The sequence below is a fragment of the Eublepharis macularius genome, chromosome 2 (assembly GCF_028583425.1).
Source record: "Eublepharis macularius isolate TG4126 chromosome 2, MPM_Emac_v1.0, whole genome shotgun sequence".
In the NCBI taxonomy this organism is placed as follows: domain Eukaryota; kingdom Metazoa; phylum Chordata; class Lepidosauria; order Squamata; family Eublepharidae; genus Eublepharis; species Eublepharis macularius.
In genome coordinates this window covers 145,642,388-145,664,821 of record NC_072791.1, presented here as the reverse complement: position 1 = coordinate 145,664,821, position 22,434 = coordinate 145,642,388, and the positions used below count along the sequence as shown (strand labels likewise).

At 42.6% G+C, this 22,434-nt stretch overlaps 1 protein-coding gene across 1 annotated transcript in view; it reads left to right on the top strand.

Annotated features, from left to right (window-relative positions):
- DAGLA (diacylglycerol lipase alpha) overlaps nt 1-18,766 on the top strand; it is a 188,927-nt gene extending 170,161 nt beyond the window's left edge. Inside the window, exons 18-21 of the mRNA XM_054972259.1 lie at nt 11,822-12,018; nt 12,451-12,580; nt 14,165-14,352; nt 14,568-18,766. Coding sequence (XP_054828234.1) covers nt 11,822-12,018; nt 12,451-12,580; nt 14,165-14,352; nt 14,568-15,495 — 1,443 coding nt within the window. The 3' untranslated portion in view covers nt 15,496-18,766. The remainder of the gene's footprint in view (nt 1-11,821; nt 12,019-12,450; nt 12,581-14,164; nt 14,353-14,567) is intronic.
- The last annotated feature ends 3,668 nt before the right edge of the window (nt 18,767-22,434 follow it).

The window sequence follows — 22,434 nt, the reverse complement described above, 5'->3', positions numbered from 1 at the left end:
GTTTAAGGTTAAGGGGGGAAAGGGTGGGAAATGGGTGAAATTGATTTCAAGTTTGGAAAAGTTGGTATAGTTCATAGTTTATAGTTTACACATAAATACAGTTATTAACACACATTTACTACTAATATCTTTATATTGATATAAATTGTTTTCTTTTTGTGTATTGTACATACTGTTCATTACAAGTAAAGTTATCAAAAGATAATTGTTACAAATAAAGAGGGAGAAAGTAAGGGAGATAAATAGTGGGAGGGGTGATAAATTGAGTTTGAATTTAAAATAATTGACATAGTTTATAATTCATAGTGTAAAGTTTATATATAATTTTATTTAAAAATATAAATTCATTGTTAATAATTATATAGAGATACAAATCAGAAGCTATCTTTGTGTACCTTAAATATTGTCTATAATAGTATAGTTATCAAAAGAAGATTAACTGAAACTGGAAATCTTACTTAATTTATACAAAATTACTAAGTATACCTCACAGACAATCTTTATATATTCAATTTATAGAAAAATTTGTAATCTTTTTTTCCCAACTAACAAATTACAAATCTGTAGAGACATATAAGCTTAAATGATATATACAAAACTAGAACGGAATTTATATCCTCACTTTAAGTAATTTACTGCGCAGTCCTATGGCCGGCCGTAACGCCGGCGTGGCAGCACAGGCGGAGCTGCAGCACCGCTGGGCTGGATCCCATGCCAGCAAAGTGTATGTGCGGCGGCAGCGGCACAGAAATGCAAATCGGAAGAGCCAGAAAGCATTGTGGGTGGGGCAGAGGCGCAGGCGCCGCCGGCCACAGCCAAAGAGTGCTGTTCCTAGCAAACTGCAGGGGGAGGGGCCAGGGAAGGCGCAGCCAGTGGGCAGCTCGTGATCTGGGGCAGCCTCCAGAGCAACAGGCAGACTGCGCCCATGCCGGCAGACCGCCCTGGCCCATGCGTTGGGCGGAGCTCGCAATTGGGAAGAAGGGGGTGGGCGTGGTCTGAGGAGCCGCTACCCCGTTTGCCCAATGCAGTGTCAAGTCCGTGGCGGCCGCATCCAGAAATGTTGGCATGGGACAGTCAGGGACCGTGCCACAAGTAACCCAGGGAGCCCTGAACCGGGCAGCAGTCATTCCCGGCAGCAGGGCTCAGTCACCACCTTGGCGGAGGGTTAGCCAGAGCCCGCCACCAACATGCGGACACAGCAGCCCTGGCCCCTCCCCCATGCAAGGCAATAAACACAGACACAGAAACCAGTCTTTATTATATTGTCCCACCAATCAGGGAGAGTTTGGACGGGGAGGCATGTAGGGGGGAGTAGGGAGGTGAGGAGTAACGGGGAGACATGGTAGGAGAGGGCCTGTCCAGAAGGACAGGCGGCCAGGGGTACGTCGACGGCCCGGGCTCTGCTTCGCCGGCCCCCTCACTCGCCCTCTGGGCCGTCTGACACCGTTTCAAGGGTGTGCCCAGAAGCAGCGACCATCACGCCCTCGTCTGCCAGGAGGTCATTCCCGGCCTCCTTGGTGAGTAGCTGGGACATGCAGCTGGGACAGCTGTGGGTAATCTGTTTCTTTGAGGCTCACCAAACAACACAGCTTGCTGACATGACCTTGTAGGGTTTGAAATGTAACAGTTCCCTATCTCCTGTCTGGCTGATGTATAGACCACGGATAGATTTCCCAGACCCCTTCCAACTCAGACCTGTGGGTTTGAAGGGAGGGGAGTGGTCGAGGGTTCAGATCTGTACTTCCCCTGGGCTCTTATCCCTTCAGAGGGAGTTGTACTGCTCAGATGCGTCCTTACTTCTAGGCAACTCTATGGACCTATGCATATGGTACAGTTCAGGCTTCAGAATAAAGGTCATTTAACCAAGGACCCGTGTCTTGCTGTGATGATCCAGAGATCTGTCTGCCATATCCTGCCGTCCATGGCCTGGCATCAAGAGCACATGCCTGATTCTGCAATATCAGCGCGTCCCTTGTGAGATGGGGTGGGTGCGGGATGTGGAGGCTGCGCATAGAATGGGCAAGGGTCGTCCTGGCATGTCTCCTAGGCTGGCTTTAGACACCTGCTCCACCTGGCATGCTCTCCTGAACTTGGGTGCTCGCGATACTCGCCAGTGAAGGGGGGCCGTCTCAGAGCCAAAGGGGCCCGCCTGGGCCATCTGCCCCAGGTGAGGGGAGCTGCACACCGTGGGGGGGCTCAGGTGCCCAGGTTCCAGGCACTCGGGGCAATCGGGGCGGTCTTTCGCTGCCCCTGTGGGTGGAGCTTGCGGCCTCCACCACGGGCATGGTGGATCTGGTGGCCTAGGAGTGGCTCCCATGCTCCAGCTGGGTAATGTGAGCGGTCCAAGATGCTGATTGCAGTAGGCAGCACCAGGCAAGGGGAGGGCCACTCACAGCCTGGCACACACCCTGCCCCTCCCAACAACCACGCCTTGTTAATCTTGATGCCTGGCTGGTTGCCCGCAGGTTTGGATGCTGAGCGGGGCTCCACGGGGTGATGGGTGTGGGGATGACCAATGGGGCAGCCCCAGGAATCCGGGGGTCAGGCCCACCATGGGGGGGGCGACTGATTCATGGCGCTGTATCGCTGCGGCTTCAGCTGCAAAGGGAGCGCCCCTCCCCAAGCTCGCAGGACCTCTTGCCCGGGATGTGGCAACCAGCTACCGCCACTCGCAGTTTTTTGCTGATAGGGCTGGGGTTCATGTGAGCGGACCCTATTCCCTCCCATCTCCCGCCCCCGGCAGCAGCTTTCCACCTGCAGTGACCCTCTTCCTGGCTTATCAGAGGCCAGCAGCTCAGCCTATCAGGGAATGAAAGTCCTCAGTGCCTCCTCCCTCCCCGCAGACATCCATGGGCCACGGTTCAATTCCCACCCCTCTGCCTGACGTTACATTGGTGGGAGGAAGGGGGCAGGGAGGCTGAATGGGGTCTGCTTGATACATTTGTGGGGATGTGCGAGTGGAAATGGGCTAAGGACAAAGTCAGTCAGGCATGCAAACACACAGGCTTGTTGTTTGTTGTGGATTTTCTGGGATGTATAGCCGTGGTCACTGGCATTGTAGTTCCTGATGTTTCGCCAGCAGCTGTGGCTGGCATCTTCAGAGGTGTAGCACCAAAAGACAGAGATCTCTGAGTGTCACAGTGTGGAAAAGATGTGGCAGGTCATTTATATCTACTTGGGGGGTGGAGTTCAGCTGAGTCATCCTGTAAGAGTTTCCCAGGGTGTGGAATGCTAATGGAGGGAGGCTTCACTGTATCCTGAGGAGGTGCTTTTGCGTATGGATTTCATATGGATTTTCCACACTGTGACACTGAGAGATCTGTCTTTTGGTGCTACACCTCTGAAGATGCCAGCCACAGCTGCTGGCGAAACGTCACCACAGCTGCTGGCGAAACGTCAGGAACTACAATGCCAAGACCACGGCTATACAGCCCGGAAAATCCACAACAACCATCGTTCTCCGGCCATGAAAGCCTTCGACAATACACAGGTTTGTTGTTTTTCAACTCATTTTTATTAAACTGGGAAAAGTGCCATTATTTCTAGGCTGGAAAGGGAGCCAAGGCATTTCACGCAGCCCTCCTTCTCGCTCCCAGGGGCAAGGCTGAGATGCGGACTGCTGTGAGATATTGCTTCCTGGACTGGATCCGAATGTCACTCGGAGAGGATTACCGGGGGGGGGAGCAGACATGCTCAGGACGTGCCTGCAAGAGAAAGACACACATGTGGGCTTTGCCTCGGTCCACAGCCGAGGTAAAGCCCATACTCCAATATCTGAGGAGATGTGCATAGCAGAGAGCACCAGCGGCAGCGGCAGTGACCAGCTGATGCAAGACCATCTGGCGAGGAGGCACTCTGCCTTGGAGTGCTTTTACCTTTAAGGGAGGAAACGAGCTGGTAGTTACAAACACATGGTCAAGAGTAGTTTTCTGGGCAACTGCCTCTGGGACAGGCAGGGGCTACCGCCATTGCCCCCTCCCCTGCCGAGCCTCACCTGAAGAGGCTAGTAGTCAGGTGGGTTCAGGTGATGGGGCAGTTAGCACTAATCAGCGGGACGGGTTAGCCGTCACCCCATCTCCTTCTTACCTGTCAGTGCTCCCTCGCTCCATACTGAGCGGGAACTTCAGAGTCAGATAACCTGCAAGGAAACAGGAGTCGCTGTTGTTAGTTAGCCAGACATTCTGGACTTTGCCCTTCTCCCCTTGCGGGAGTGCAAAGTTCTCCCACTTTTCTTACAAAGTCCCCAAAGTGCACTCAGCGCCTGCCATCATGGGCACCCTCTCTCCCACCTTGTGTTCAAAGTGCCCACGGCACACAGCAAATGGGCAGAGCTTTCAGCCATGTGCTTACTTACCTGAGAGCGCGGGCAGTGCTGGACAGATGTTTTATAGGGTGTATCTGTGGGTGATTGGGTGCGGGGAGGAGGGCTCGTCCATGCTGGGAGTGCATGCAGATTGGCCCCCATGATAGTTCCCATCCTATGCTCCTTCGAGCCATGGGGGTGGGGCTGGGTGCTCAGAGAGGGGGCCGAGTTTTCGCCATTCAATGGGCGCCTGTGGGCTATGCCTTTTTTCGTGGTGTAGCTCTTTTGCGCCACTGTGGGCGTTCCTGCTTCTGGAAGGGCTTAGGGAGCGAACTAACTCTGGCCCCGCCCTCCGCCCTGCCCCCTCCTGTGCCAATGCAGGTCCCTATGCCACTTCTCCGCCTCCGCCCAGCCACCTCTCGCTCATGCTGGCACCGGCCCGGCAGCAGTAGTATGCCTCATGCCACCACCGACGGAAGGCCATTTATTCCCACGTAGGAGCTAGTTCCGCCGTCGCAAGCCTTAGTTCGGTTCCTATTCACTTTCCCCACCTCCCCTTAGCACTGCCCACCAACTAAAAAAAGTGACAATAAAATGCAATAAAAAATCAATATAATTTCTTACAATGTGAGAGGATTTAATGTTATCAAGAGAAAGAGAATATTAACGAATTTAGCACAACTAAAGGCTGATGTAGCAATTCTCCAAGAAACTCATCTACACTCAAATAATAATGTAGAATTAAAAGAAAATTGGATTCAGCACCAATACCACGCAAAAGGAACATCTAAATCAAGAGGGGTTTCGATTCTAATTTCCAAATTTATCAACTACCAACATAAAGCAGCATGTATAAACCCAAATGGTAGATACTTATTTTTTAAAGGGAATTTAGGAAACCAACCTATTACATTTGCCTCTATATATGCCCTTAATTCTAATCAAATAAATTTCATAGAAGAAATTTTAAATAAACTAGATTGATTCCAGGAAGGTGAAATGATAATTGGGGGAGACCTCGAGTGCATTGTTAATCACAACCTAGATAAATCTCATCACAACTCTGATAATTCTAAAAATAAAAAAACAAAATTCTGCATTGGCAACCATATTGAAAACATTTCATTTAATAGACATTTGGAGACAAATGCACATTCAAGAATTATACATACTACTCATTGAGATATAATATACATACTCGGATTGATTAAATTCTTGTCACTGAAAAAATAAAAAATAACGTAATCAGTTCTCAAATTGGAAACATTATTTGGTCAGATAGCGCATGGATATCTTGCTTATTCACATTGGATCCTCAACCCATCTTAGAAAAACATTGGATTCTAGACAAAATGTTATTATCAAATTATTATACTTCTATATCAATTGAACAAGCCATATTAAACTATCTTAAAAATAATGAATCAGAGCAAATCTCTCCACATATAAGTTGGGATGCCCTTGGAGAGCTTGGAGAGACAAATTGAACAATGAAGTAACGGAGGAAGAAATAAGAAAGGCAATACAGTCAACAAACTTGGGAAAGGCGCCAGGACCGGATGGACTTACAGCCAAATTTTATAAGGTAATGGCTATTGAACTGGCACCATTCCTAAAAGATGTGATTAATGGTGTTTTAAAGGATCAACGGATCCCAGACACTTGGAGTGAAGCTAATATATCACTGATCCCCAAAGAGGGGCAAGATTTGACTAACGTGAAAAATTATAGACCTATATCGTTACTTAATAATGATTACAAAATTTTTGCGAAGATACTGGCGGAAAGAGTGAAGGGATGGCTTTCTGAAGTTATTGAGGAGGAGCAAGCTGGTTTTTTGCCAAATAGACAAATCAAAGACAATTTAAGGACAGTTATAAATGCTATTGAATACTATGACAAACGTTGTGACGAGGAGGTTGGTTTCTTCTTTGTGGACGCTGAAAAAGCGTTTGACAATTTGAACTGGGACTTTATGTTTGCCACCATGGAAAAGCTACAAATGGGAGAAAGATTCATAAGAGCAGTAAAGGAAATTTACAGAGACCAGAGTGCAGCAATTGTGGTGAATGACGAGGTGACCAAGAAATTGACTATAGGTAAAGGAACAAGACAAGGTTGCCCGTTGTCTCCACTGTTGTTTATTTTGGTTTTGGAAATACTGATGATACAGATACGAGAAGACAATGCAATCCGTGGAATAAAAATAAAGGACTTTTCCTATAAGGTCAGAGCATTTGCGGACGATATAATGCTAATTGTGGAAGATCCAATGGAGAATATGCCAAAAGTAATAGAGAAGATTAAGGAGTTTGGAGATTTGGCAGGATTTTATGTAAACAAAAAGAAGTCAAAGATATTATGTAAAAATATGACTAAACAAAAACAACAACTATTAATGGAAATAACAGACTGCGAAGTAACAAGTAAGGTGAAATATCTGGGAATTGAACTGACTGCAAAGAATATAGATTTATTTAAAAACAACTATGAGAAACTGTGGACTCAGATAGAGCAAGACTTGATTAAATGGAACAGACTGAACTTGTCATGGTTGGGAAGAATTGCAGTAATTAAGATGAATGTGTTGCCAAGAGTGATGTTTCTGTTACAGACAATACCAATTATCCGAGACTCTAAGCAGTTTGAAAAATGGCAGAGGAAAATATCAGATTTTGTTTGGGCAGGCAAAAAGCCTCAAGTGAAAATGAAAGTGTTACAAGATGCAAAAGAAAGAGGCGGAATGCAACTGCCCAACCTAAGACTTTATTATGACGCAATTTGTTTAGTGTGGTTGAAAGATTGGATGATGCTGAAAAACCGGAAATTACTGGCCTTAGAAAGGATATAAAAAAATATTCGGATGGCGTGCATACTTATGGTATGATAAAGTAAAAGCGGACTCTATGTTCTTACATCATTATATTCGGAGAAGCCTATTCACAACTTGGAAGAAGTACAGAAATTACCTACAAGATGGAATCCCCTCATGGGTGGTTCCATATGAAGTAATAGATCCGAGAACTGTCGATAACGAACAACAGCGTTTAACGTACAAGGAGATAACCCGAATGGAATTTTCTAAACTCAATATAAAGACGCAGGACGAGTTGTCTCCAAGCTACGATTGGTTTCAGTACAGACAGATCAGAGATCTTTATAATTCGGACTGTGTGAAGGGAGGGATAAGAATGGAGAATTCGGAATTAGAACAGGCACTTTTACAAGAGGATAAAAAGGAAATCTCTAAGGTATATAAAGTGCTGCTGAAATGGTATACTGAAGATGAAACAGTTAAAGTGCAAATGGTGAAGTGGGCTATAAACTTTAATAAGGAAATAACAATGGAGGCATGGGAATACTTGTGGAAGAATACAGTGAAGATCACGACATGCACCAATATTAAAGAGAATGTCTACAAAATGATTTATCGTTGGTATATGACACCAAAGAAAATTGCGCTAGGGAATTTGAACACGTCTAATAAATGCTGGAAATGTAAAAAGCATGAGGGATCTTTGTATCATATGTGGTGGACTTCTGAGGTAGCTAGGCAGTACTGGGGGGAAATAATAAGAGTAATAAGCGAGATTTTACAATTTCAAATTAATAAGAACCCAGAACTCCTGCTACTGAACTTGGGAATGGAGGACATTCCAGCACAATATAGGACATTGCTATTTTACATGACAGCAGCGGCTAGACTTTTGTACGCGCAAAAGTGGAAAGTGCAAGAAGTGCCAACTATTGAGGACTGGATATATAAATTGCTGTACATGGCGGAAATGGACAAAATGACAAGGAAACTGAGAGACCTTGATCCAGGACAGTTCAACACAGATTGGGAGAAGCTGAAACAATATTTAGTGAAGAAATGGGAGATGGGAGGAGAACTGTGGCAGTTTGAAAATTACTGAAATACAATAAAAGTAGAGGGAGGTGACTTTACCAGGGGATGGAAAGTTAAATGAGAATCTCTAAGCAACTATTTTATTAGACTATTATATATAGCATTAAGTATTATAGGTGTTATTATAAGAATTATAATGATAGAAATTAACTAATTATAAGGATAGAAACTAATTAATTTCATTTCTGGCAATAATTGTATAATGGAGATAATTTTATAATTGCAATGAAGGAATTTAAGTAAGGTGGGAAAATATATATTAATGTATAGATCATGTATTAAATTGATTGAATTAGTTTGGAGGTATATATGGGTCGAATTGGTTGACTATTTTTGGTGGATAGTTGCATAATGGAAGAATAATATAATTATATAATTAAAACAGTATGAAGATAAGATATGTAGAAAAAGTAATATATAGAGTATAAGTTAAATTGGTTGACTTATATTGAATGTACTGTTTATAGAAGTATCTAAAATTATGCTAAATGAGGGATAAATTGTTTGCCCCATATTGAAGATGAGATTATAAGATAGAGTATAGAGTACCAAAATCAGCTAAATGATTATTATCAAAAGAAAATATGCCAAGAATGTATTATTTAGTTATGTATTATTTAGTTGTTAAAGTAAGTATGAAGACAGAAGGAGCACTGTGTTATATAGATAAGCTTAGAAGAAAGTGAAAGTTTACGTTTGATAGATAGAATAAATTTGAAATGAGTAAGGGAAAAGGGACAAGGGGTTGGAAAACTGTTGGAAGTCAACAAAAGGGGGGGAAAGGGAGGGGGTTAGAATTGGAAAAATTAAAGGAAACTGATTGTAATGTACAATTTAATGACATCTAATCCAATAAAAAAATTTTTTTTAAAAAAAAATAATAAAATTCCACTAAACCCCCAAATAATCTTAAATTTATGGCAATTTATATTATGGCAATTTATATACCATTTATGGTATATAAATTGAATAAATAAAATAAGACGTGATTTAATAGTTTATTAGTGGTAGCAAAGACATTAATAGCATTACATTGGAATAATCAATCACCTCCTACACAACATCAATGGTTTTCAAAAGTTTGGGACCAATTTATTATTGAAAAAATAACATAATTTACAACAAAAAGTCTCATCTTCAGATGGATCACATTTCTTTGACGAATGGTGGCTCTTCTTTGATTATATTTACAGAAAAGATCTAGAACCCCCAAACTTGTTATATCAAAGTATACTCAACCTTTAGATATCAATAAGATATTTGACCATATATAATGCTATTAGAGTTGTTATTATGCTATGCATTGTACCTTATGAGTAATGTTATCTTATATTTGTAAATTTATTGTATATTTATGTTCCAAAAAAAAAAAAGAAGCAGCTTAAATAGAAAAGTACTGAGAGAATAGTGGCAAGGAGCACAAAAAACTTAGCACACAGAAAGGAAAGAACAAGTGGGCCTCGAAGGACAGTTCTTTCAGGGTTACCTTTATGCCTTTAGAATTAACATGCCATGTAAATGAGGTTAATCAATATTAACACCTTGTACATAACCTCTTTACCCACAAGATACCTTTAGTTAATTCAGAGTAGGATAAGATATAGCTATACTTATGTGGCAGGAAACATTCACAGGCTCTGAGCTGTGACACCTGCTGTTTTGTTTAAGACAAGAAGTCGATGTGTTAATGTACAGTGTTTTGAAGTCCCTTATTTGTAATGCCCCATCTAGTAGCACTGAGGAATTGAAAGAAAGTTGTCAGTTATACGTCTTGATTTTTCTGGGAAGAGGGAGAAGGATGAGACTTAAATCAGTTTCTTTTGTGATGTTACTTGAGGTAGTCTTTGATATGTATTATTAAAGTCTGGTGTACAAAACACAGACTGGCATCTGGTTGTTGGAAGCTCTTCTGGTTTTGAGCAGTCACCTTCTTAAATCAAAGTGGTGACCAAGTATGATGAAGTTTGATCTTTAAAACAAAGCAGGCTTCCCCATTCAGTCATAGCTGTAGTGGCATGAAAACTGTTTTAAGTACTAATCTTTGTGCTTGTATGTGCAATATGCTTCAGTGACGAAGTAAGGGAGGGATTGAGTTTATATGTGTGGCTGTGCTTCTTGCAAATGGGCAGGGATTGACACAGTTCTCCTATCTGTTTGGCTGTCTATTGCGCTGATTTTTCTTAAAGGATTTCCATGGTCTATTTTGGGGGGACGGGGTTTGCTGCAAACATGCCCTTCAACTTTCCTAGCGTTATTGCTTTTTCCAGTACCTTTCTCATCAGCACCCTTCTGTACCATCCTCACCCCCCTTCCTAATCTGGGCGATTCAGGGACCTGATAGCCCCTCCTATCTGGCCATCACAGATCATCAAGCACCCCTTTCACCTATAGTTCCAGATATGATTAATCAAAACTTTCCCAATTTATTGATACACCTCCAAACGAGCCATCAAGCTATTGTTTCAGGGCAGAAGACATAATTCTGCCCAGGTTACATTTTACACTATCATTGGGCTGCCTCCAGCCCTATGCTCTGTGTGTTTCCCAGAATCCTGTGCACACCCTTAGACATGTGTCTGAGCTTTCCTCAGCTTTCTGCAAAGCACTGGTCATTCAAGCTGCTACTCTACAGTCATCCTCTGTCTCGTAGACTGGTAAATATCGCCTGACCCTGAATCTTTCCCTCTTCCTCCCTGTTTTCCAGTTAGCTCTGTGCGTGTGTGTTGTGTATTCTGTGCAACTGTTTTTTTACTGTCCTTTTAATAAAAACCATCCCTGTTGAACACGTGCCTGGTTCTTTCAGAGAGTTCTGTAAGGGAACGATCCTGGTATACATTGGTGGAGATATCCCAATTACCACCTTTTGTGGCTTCTCCTTGAATGCTAATTCCCGCAATTCACAAGGAGACACCCCCCATTTAGGGTAACAGATTAATGCTGGAGAATGCAAGCATCACCCTGTACCTCTTAAGTATCATGAGTTGCAACATGGGTCTTAGAGTGCAAATGTAAGGATCCAGCTCCCAGATCAGCTCCAGGATTCTCTAGTCTGAACTGGCAAAGCTGGATTTTACCACAGCATAAATCCAGCTATAAAATCCAGTTCAGAAAGCCAGATCACACGCCCTAGTCACCTTAAGTTAGCTGTGACTTGGTGGTGCTTTCCACCATCTGACTCATGATATCACTAGATGCAACTAAAATTAAGAGTTTTATTCCTATACAGCTAGGTGCAATTTTCTTTGATAGAAACTTGGATGAAATCTGATTAAACTCCAGCTTCTCCTAATGGCACAGATTCCAGATCAAATATATCCACCACAGTGAATTATTTGATTTGCAATTGGGTGGGAGGTTGTAATAAAAATAAGGAAACAAGGAAAAATATGTGCTATCTTTGTGCCTTCTTTCCTGCATCATAAACATCAAATCAGAACACTAGATTCTTTGTTTTTAAACAGTAATCATGTTTAATTCAATTTCTGAAACAAGTATCAGAATATGAAGTTAAATATTTCCTTCTTTTTTCTGGTCTCACCTATTTTTGCTCCATGTTGTTATTTGTGGAGAAAATAAAAATCTGCTTTCCTTTTTCTTTCCTTCAATAGTGGAGAATCATTGTGGGTGCAACCAAATGCATACCCAAGTCTGAACTCCCTGAAGATCCTGAAGTGAATTCAGTGACCAGTCACCGTCTCTGGACCCATCCCAGTGATTTAACCATTGCCCTGTCAGCCAGCACACCACTTTATCCCCCTGGGCGTATCATTCATGTGGTTCACAATCATCCTTCAGAGCAGTGCTGGTAGGTGAAGTTGGGAGTAAAAGCAGACTTCATGTTTCATGATAAAACATTAGGGAACCTGTTACATTGTATCATTCCCCTTGGTTTCTTGGCACTGCATAAGATGTTACATAGTATTGTATAAAACTATAATGGAGGAAATAACACCTCTGGTATAATGAACCCTGTTTGTACCTGCTGTCTGCTTCTGGCACACTATAACTTGAACTTGGTTGAATTGTAATGAACAGGAACTGTTCTGGGTAATGTGAGTGTGAATTAGTGCATTGAGAATTCTGCCATGGGGATGGATTCCTTCCAGCCCTGTGATTCTCCTGGGCACTTTGCATGTGGACACCCACCTCTTACTCCATGCTCAAATGCTTCTTTTCCAGAGATGCTTCTCCCTTCCTTGCTTTTTTCCTTGATTGTCTCTCCTGACATATGTTTCAGCTGCTGTGATCAGGAGGAACCCACCTACTTTGCCATTTGGGGTGACAACAAAGCTTTTAATGAAGTGATCATTTCCCCAGCAATGTTACATGAACACTTACCTTATGTGGTCATGGAAGGTCTTAACAAGGTAATATTGGCCATCTGTTTCGGGGCTACCAAGTGTGATAGAAGAAGAATCAGAAAGATTATGCCAAGCACCTTGGTATGAATCTTTGGGATTGGCAAATGAGAAAGAATCACACAATAGAAGCATAGATTTAGGAGTGGCCTTGTAAGTCATCTTGTCCAGTCACTTGTAGGAAATGCTTGCCCAAGAGATAACTGTCTAGCCTCTGCTTGAAGATTTCACTGAGACCACCCTCAACCCCCACAATTGGATCCATAGTCAAATTTCTTCTGCTATTGGGATGTTCCTCCTAATGATAATCTGAAATTTACCATCTACTTAAGACCATTAGATCCAGAGCAATATAGTATCAGCCTGTGAATTTATAGGATTGGAGTGCAGGGCTGTAGCGCTCTCCAGTGTCCTTTTTCGGTGGACCACAGGAGGTGCCTCAGGAGCTGCCTCAGTCTCTGGGGGTGGAGGATGGTTTCAGCTTACCCAGTCCCCTTTCTGCTTTGCCCACACTTCTTCCCAGTGAGTGAAGTTTAAATAAGCCCCTGTGGGCAGGACAGCCCCAGGCTCATCCAATTCCCCATGACATAGAGTAGGGTTCTGTGGGACATGGACAATGGGAGAGCCTAGGTTCCTAGTGCAGGCCTCCTGCCCCAGTGCTCTGCCCTTCTCCACTGCTTCCTTTACCCAGGAAGAGCAGGGACACTGTGGGCCTCAGCCATGGGGTTGCTGGCAGTTACAGCATGGTCATGGAGCCCCACTTCCCTGCTGTGTGACCAACTCTGAAAACATCCCAGCCACACTTCTCTGGGTTACATCTCACCCAGCACTTTCTCCCCTGCTTCCAGGTGGGGTCTGGTGCTCTAAGATGTCGGGGCTGCCTCAGCTATCTGCAGAGCCTGTGCCACACTCCCTGGAATCCACTTCGGCACTGTTAAGTTTGACGGTGGGGCCCCTGACCCTGGAAACATAGGAAGGGATCATTTTGATTCTGGGAGTGTTTGGAGAGGCTGTCAGCAGCAAGCAGCTATGTCTGTGAGCTGAGAGAGGGGTTCTCCTCAGGAAATTCCTCAGGAATTTCCTCAAAATTCCTCAGGAATTTCCTCAAAATTCCTCAGGAATTTTGATCAATGAAGTAGGTAGGGGCAATTGGTAAAATGACTGTGTATTAAGACTGCAATCCCAAGAAATATGCAGTGGAGATTTGCATTTGCAAAGCCTAGTTGTAAATTCAGATAAATATCAATATACGTTTTACAAAAACCTGGCCACAATCCAGAGATCTACTCAAAGGCTTGCACATACTGACAGGATAACAGTAGACATTTTTTGTCACAGGATAGCAGCTGTACACATGCTCTCCACAATGCTTGATCATAACTAGTTTTGAAAGTCCAGTATATTTGAAAGTGGCTTTCTGTGGTTTGGTGGGAGGATGAAATGGCAACAAGTCCAAAGAATCATATGCTTATCTGGATTATGATAATAGTTACTATAACCTCTGTCAGTTCATATGCAAGGTACGAAGAATATTCAAGAAGTTAGATTAGAAAGAGTAACTGAGCAGAGCTCTTCACTGATTGCCTTGCACAGGTCTTGGAGAATTACAACAAGGGCAAAACAGCCTTGCTTTCTGCAGCCAAAGTGATGGTGAGTCCCACAGAAGTGGATCTCAACCCGGAGTTAATCTTCCAGAATCAGCCCCTGCCTAGTAGACCCTCTGTGCAGATTGGAATTGGAATTGGAGACATAGCAGTGGACAGAAGGAACAGCAGCACTAAGTAAGGATATGGCTCTGACTTCTAGAAAGATCTACCCAAAGGCCTTTCGGCAGCCTTTTCCTTCGTGCTGATATGTGGTAACTGCTGTGATGTTGGTGGATATTGTGATGTCCTAAGTAAGGAGTCATATCTGCAGTGTTTCTTTGTTTTGTTCCAGGAGCTGGTGATAATGCAGCCTTGCATTTGCCTCATATATTTGTATTCTCCTTTTGCAGGAGTAAGGCTCATTCTGAAATCAGTTTGGAAGGATTTTATGATGCGAAGCTTCTTTCTCCGGTGCAGAAGGATCCGGTGGAGCTCCTGCTTCTAGACACCAAGGAGCGCCTGTCTGTAGAACTGCAGGACCGGCGTGCTCCTCTTGCTACTATGGAGAGCTTGTCTGATAATGAATCCATCTACAGTTTTGATTCAAGGCGCTCCTCTGGTTTTCGCAGCATCCGTGGCTCACCTAGCCTCCATGCAGTAATGGAGAAAGATGAGACTCACTGTTTTTATATTGATCCAGCAATTCCTGAGGAGAACCCCTCTCTCAGCTCACGGACAGAGCTGCTTGCTGCTGACAGCCTCTCCAAACACTCCCAGGAGACACAGCCTCCTGAAGCCCTGCACAACAGTGGTGGCACCTCTCCTCAGCGGCGATGCAGTGATGAAGGAGCAGGCAGTGACACAGACCATGTTTCCATTACGCCTCAGGAGGAACTAACCCTTCAGAATGGGCGGCTCAGTGATGCCCCCAGTCCACAAGTGCTGGAGTTTGCTGAGTTTATAGACAGCCTCTTTAATCTGGACAGCAAAAGCAGCTCCTTCCAGGACATCTATTGCATGATGGTATCAGACAGCACTAGTGATTTTGCGGAGATACCCAAGTCTGTCAGTGATCAGGAGATCCTGCTTAGAGCACAGTATGAGCCCAACCTAGTCCCAAAGCCCCCCAGATTATTTGCTGGCTCAACAGATCCCTCCTCAGGCATATCAGTTTCCCCTTCTTTTCCTCTGAGTTCTTCTGGAGAGCTTATGGACATCACTCCTACAGGCATGAGTAGCCAGGAATGTCTGGCTACTGACAAAATCCGGACTTCCACTCCCACTGGCAATGTGGCTAGCCCTGCCAAACAAGAGGACCTTGTGATCTCAGCCCTCTAGTATAGGAGAGAAGGGATTGTGGCTCAAATAGCCAGTCCCATACACTGAATCATGGAGATAATGCTTGGAAAAGCTGGTCATTGGACAGGTTGAGAGTAAGAACAGAAGTGTGGGAAGGGTGGCATTCTTTCCTAGGTGCTATGTTAATGGCACCCAAATGGATGTCAGCATGAATGATGCCACAGCTTGGGTTGTGTTCTTTGTTAGGGAAAAGATCACAGCTTAACACACCCTGCTGCAGTTAGAGGCCTTGTTCACTGAAGTTAAATGGTTGGTTTCCCTACCTCAGCATATTTGATTAATTAAGGAGGCAGATTCTCTGCCTTTCCTGCTGAAATTAGGAAGTTACTGTCCACAGGCTAGAGGACCAGAGTTACAGAAGCCGAGAGATCAGATGTCCCACAATCATGTCAGAATCAAGGGAATTGTGACTGTGAGCCCTATTGCACTACCACGTCACATTTAACCCAAGCACCTGTTTATAATTGTCATCATTGAGACTTTTTTTTTAATTGATACAATTTCCAGTTATAAAGCCATTAAGGCTGCGTTCTAGAGGAATGCAGCCCCCCTCCCCCCTTCAACTGGGTACAGTGAGAATTGGGATGGGCTGTATGTTTTGCTCCCCTGATTAACTCTGTGTTCAGTGATAACCAGACTTCTTCTGAGAAGAAAGAATGCTCATGTACTGGAGAGCTGAAGTTCATTGCCACGTTTCTTCACCCTCTGGAGGGGTGAGAGGTCTCCTGGGTTTCACCATCACCACTTCACAGTTTCCCCACCACTATGAACTTATGACATTCCTGCCCCTGGCTGACAGGGTTTTCATCTCTATTTGCATGGACTGATTGATTTAAACTATTTTGTGTTACTCAATAGGCTTGCCAGTAACTTGCATTACACTCCACGTCCCTGTGGTACCTGGAGCCATTTTGTCCTCATTCCCAACCTTTTATTCACTTGCTGTGTCATGGCAGACCAATGGAAGTCTGTCCTTAGTTCAGGAAAAAGAACTTTTACTGTGTTTTGAATCCTCATGTATGTTTACAAAGTTACTAAATATTTTGGGAGATATTTATTAAGCAAATAGGGAAGAATATTCCTTCCCTTGCCTCTCTCAACATGGTACCTGAAACAACTTGTGAGGTGGGCACAGTGTTGTTATTCCAGCTCCTTATTTGAAAGGGAGCACAGAACTAAGAGGTACAGCCTTTCATCCCCACCCCACCCTCGTAATATTAGGCACATATCAATGTTACTCAGCTGCATGACTACAGCTTTTGAAATTGCAACACAGTCATTAGTCCTGGAACTTGATACTGTTGACTGAAATAGTCAGTAGTCGCAATGGCTCTATGTAAAAGTACAGGGATTTCCCAATGATGAAAGGAGGAGTGTAATTATATTTACATAGGAAGATAAGCATCCTGTGAGCTTCTCGTTATTCTAAAATATGAGAACGCTGGAGTAATGTGGTATGAGAACTCTTACTACAGGCATGCACAATATGTAGTCTCTGGACCAACAGAGCACACTAGCCATGCATTGAAGCCCATCAATACTTATTTGATAAATCCATAATTGAACTTCAGTACATGACTAGTGTTCTGTGTTTAGCTTGGGGGCTCCGTGTAGCGAAGACCTGCACAAGAGTGGGAGAATTTTCATTCTTCTCACTGACTTAGCTTTATTAACCAAGGATGCTCTGTAGACCCAATTTGTTATTACCTTGCACTGTTAAGGCTGTATGCACACATACTTGGGAACAAGTCCTATTGAACTCTTTGGGGCTTCCTTCTGAGTAAACTTGCATAGGATCAAGCTGCAAATATGTGGGTGTAACACAGGATATTCAGTTGCATTCATGTAAATTACTCTACAGAATGCAAGGGATTCATGAATTGGAGCCTATAAGTTTAAAATGCCAGTGTTTAACAAAGACAATATAAAGGTAAATTTCTTTCTACCTGGAAATGATTATACATTGAAAATACAGAAGTTTTCATTTATAAAATCCTACATTTATTTTTTAAAAATTCTTATTTTTATTATTTATCATTGACTGTCTTAAGAATTGAGATCTTAAATGGGCCCTTTTTCAAAACCAAGAAATAATTTCCAGCTTTTAAATCTCTTGTAAAAACTATTTGTAAAAACTATTTTTGAAATAGTTGTTTTTTGTGTCCTAAGGCAGCTACTCACCTGAGCTAAGCTGACAAATTCTCCTCCTTTAATGAAATAGTGGGAGAAAATGACTATTTTAACACAAACTCAGAAAGATTTTACGAGATTATTTTAGGAAAAATATATAGGAACTCTGAAGTTAATGGCAAAATTGGGGAAGATAGGAAGGAGTCTTGCATAAACTGCAAGTATTTGTAAGATGGGCAGGTGGCACAACCCATGTAGTCTGTAAAATTGCAAGGACTACCTTGAGGATTAAGCTATGATCTAGTGCTAATACTTAGCATTTACAGAGCGTTTTAAATCTTCAAAGCACTTTACAAATGAATGAATCTTCCCAACTCTTGTGGGTCATGGGAATGTGTGTGTATGGGGGAGGGCATGTATGTATGTATGCGCTACTGTATTATGAGTTAGGGGGCCAAACTACATGTGATGATGTTTTGTGGCGGCCATAAGGATGCCACTGCCATTTTCAAGTCATTTGAAAATTCTGTGAGAATGGTGCTCTTCTCCCTCCTAGCACCTTTTCAGGTGCCAAAACTGGGGCAGGGGAGGAGAAGCATGGCCATTTCAGCACTTGATAAGACACGTTGTGGGACAAGAGCAGCTCAGCCCACCATGCTACAGTCTCAGTTGGGATTGAGCCCTTGTGGCATTTTAAAACAACTTTAAAATGGCAGCAGCATCCTTGTTTCCATGAGAACTCTGTCATGTCTAGTTTGGTCCAGAGGCAGTGTTGCCTCAGAGACTCTGCTAAGGCTAGGTGAAGCCTGTTTCTTAGGAGGTTGCATTGGCTCAGAGAGCCAGATTCAGAGATCCTAGGCAGTTGATATGACTTTGCTTAGAGGAGGTTTGCATTTATTATTCAGTGGTGATCAGATTGTGAATGATGGATCAAGCTATTGCACTACAATGATGTGCCTGACCTGAGCACCATTTCATTGTTGTTTCATGGTTTTTCTTTGTTACTTCCTTTGTTAAAATTCTTAACTCGCACCCTACGAGTGTATGTTGCACTCTTTCTTGTCAGTGGCAGCAGGAATTAGGCTGTCTTAGTTGTTTGTCCTAGACGATCTCTAAGTCCTTTGACTCTCCAGGAAGAACAAAAATACACAAATTCTGGTTACTTGCGCACGACAAAGAGAGACTAGAGTAAAATGGGAGATTTGCCGTGGAATATTTATTTTCTGAATCATAGGATCCTGCTTGTAACAGCTCCCTATCTGTAATTTTCTTGAAAAATTGGTCTCCTAGCACTGAAGTACACCAACACTTCCTAAACACACCTTGAATTTCCCTCTTATAGCATACTTATACATTCATTCCAATGTCTTATACAGTAAAGGGAATAATGTGTTACTGATAATATATGATTGGTCAATTGAGTTCCATGTCTAAACTCTGCTACCTCTCTCATTCATGCTATGTAGTGCTTTTCACTCTTTGTATTCTCATTATGCCCTGATGAACTAGTTTTTGGACCCGTCTGTGTAGCTTTTTGTAGTTCCTTCAGTGCTTTGCTTCTGTGTTCCATCCTCAAGGTGCTGCGTGCCTCTCCATGCTCACTCAGTGCCTTTGATTTTGGGATTGTCCATTGAAATATGTCTGGAAATTCATTTTGTGGTTGAGAGAGTGCTAGGAATGAATCTGAAACAATTAGTAGCCAAACATTTCATAGTCCTAGTAAATTAATTGCCACCCCTGTACTCATGCATCATCACTGGAATAGTAAATATCAAGTAGAATGGCACCAGTTTAATGAAGGTTTGGAGCCAATTAATTTGCTGAAAAACTGGATTATATGCACTTTAAAAATTGAAATGTATAATCCCAAGTCCCATATGAACACTGATAAAACTGTGCCAAAGATGCCCTCACAAGGGATATCTGCCCACAAGGCACTTTATGATTTCATGTGCAATTCTATGCAGATTTACTCCAGGCAAAGCCCATATTGACTTCAATGGATTTAGAAGGGTATAACTCTGCTTAGGATGGCACAGTTGATGTTTTAGCACCTCTGTGGTACATAATTATTTAATAATAAATATTCAAGAGACTATAATGCATTGTAACCTAGGAATATGCACAAAAAACACATCAGGCTTCAGCCTTTGACACTAATGTATTTTAATCATTCTTTCCCCAGCTCAAATGGCTTCTAGTTCTCACCGTGATATCAGGGTTCTTTTCTGAAAAAGATAAGTTTCAGAATTTCTCAAATACACATAAAATGCCATGTCAGTCCTGTGTGCTGTAGACTCGGGTATAACACCTACTGAAATCTGTAAAATGATTTATATTGATGTGGGGGCTTAAAGTCAGAATCTCAGATAATGCTTTGTCTATGGCTTTCAATATCCACTGGCCCTTTCATACTTTTCTTTCTTCTTCAACTTACTTTCAGTTTTGCACTTCAGTCTCTGATTCTATCAGAGTAGTCATGCCTCTTGAAATGCACTCCATTGCAGTTATGGTCCATCTTGTGTATCTCCTCTGGATTCTCCTGATAGTAAAATACTCCAGTTCATTCATTTCAGCATTTCATCGCCTTCAGCTGTGAGTGCATTCCATTGCCTCAATTTTTGTCCCTTTTTCTACAGTTTTAAACTAAGACTTTGCAAACATTCAGGTGTTTTCCTTCAAGCGAATAGTTGTTTTACCATGGTATGTACATTACCCAGCGCTCAAAAGGTAGCATTTTGCACTGAGAAAAATGGGATTGTTTTCCAAGCTAGTTCAGCTATAGTTATTTTTATCAAAATCAAAAAGAGTCCAGTAGCACCTTTAAGACTAACCAATTTTATTTTATTGTAGCATAAGCTTTCGAGAATCAAGTTCTGTTCATCAGATGATGATGAGAACTTGATTCTCAAAAGCTTATGCTACAATAAAATAAAATTGGTTAGTCTTAAAGGTGCTACTGGACTCTTTTTGATTTTGCTACTACAGACTAACACGGCTAACTCCTCTGGAGTTATTTTTATGTTGCCATCTGAAATATGGTTGCACAGATACCTGTTGGATAGTAACTGCAGAAAGGAGCATTCCCCCTCCCTCCTCACCATTTTGAAATGTTTTGGTTTTAAAACTCTTAAAATGGTGCATTTGTAGCTTTGCTTTCTTCCCCTGTTCAACTACAATACTATATCTCACCATTGCAAATTTTGATTTTAAAAAATCTGGCCTTGTTTTTGCCCACTTGCAAAGTCAGCTCTTATCCAGCGCTGTTTACATAAAAAGGAGAAGTTACAGCAGCTTGGGTGTCCATTCATCCCTTATAGGGTGTGTGTGGATATTATGTCACCAGTGCTAGTTTGGAGCTAGCATGTGTATAGTGCTAAAGATAAGATAGAATATTACACATCATTTTTAAACCTTTATTTCAGTACAAGTCAAATAGTACCCTTTAAGCTTCTTGTGCCCTGACTTGCACAGCTCAGGTGAGTTGGATCTCAGTAGATAAGCAAGGTCGGCCTCAGTTAGTAATTGGATGGGAGACCTCCGACAAATACTAGGGTTGCAGAGGCAGGCAATGGCAAACCACCTCTGGTAGTCTCTTGTCATGAAGACCCCATCGGGGGTCACGTAAGTCAACTCTGACTTGAGGGCACTCTCCTCTACCACCACCAAGCTTTTTGTAGTACCATCCTAAGCTGCATTGTACTCTTCTGTTTAAGTCAGTTAGCCTTGAAGGGTGTAAACCTGCTTAGGCTGGCATTTTTTCATGGTGTAAATGTTTGCCTAGTTTTCTTCACTCAACCTAGCTTCTTACCATTTCCCCCCCCCCCCCAAAAAATACTGAGAAATTTACTGCTTATCTATCCAATAATTTAGGAACATTTTCCTTCTGGGAACATGAATCCCTCCCCCAACCCCCTAGGCCATTTGACTTTTCAGTCACAATTTTCCTGTATGTTATTCCCTTTATTCAGGGAGATGCATGTTACATACAGCTTCATGCTTAGTTACGGAATTAAAATTAAGTTAAAATATTTCTTTTAGAGACTCACAGATTTCTTCTGTTTAAAGGTTCTAGGCAGTGATTCAAGATGTGCCAAAATACTATGAAATATGTAGAGAGAGACACAAATATTAAAATAACTCTTGTATGGGCACTGAGTTGCATCTTACCAGTGGTCACATGGACAAAAAGCCATGCAGGTCATATGATGCAGTGGGGAGGTAGAACTGGACAAAAGCCTCAGTGAGAGTCTCTGGGAGAAAGGCGGACGATAAACAAAGCACATAATATTGTCCTTCTTTCTATCCACAGAAGGGATAAAGTTTTATCAGATTCCCTCTTCTTACTGCCCATGTGGCTCCTGCAACTCCAGCATCATATTTTCAGGGGTAAAGGAGAGATGAATGTCTCTTTCCTTGGAAACCCTACTGGGTCAACCTGTCAGCCACTACTTGACAGCATGCGTGCACGCGCGCGCGCGCGCGCGCGCACACACACACAAAGGAGGGGGGATACTTGTTAAAGAAAAGTGCAGGAAAAATAAGCCAGTGTGTTCCACTGGTAGTTGGTAAGTTATAACCCATAGTATGTAATTTTAGGCTAATCTTCATAGTATATTTTGAGGGTACTATTATGGTTTCTTTGACAGAGAAGTTAAATTCTGTAGTACTGAGTACGCCCAGCCTTTAACATTGTGTGAGTATAAATTCCTAGATGTATGACCTTATATTACCTTGATTTTATCAGATGTTGCTGGAATAGGCCTACTTCAGGAAGCAATCCATTGC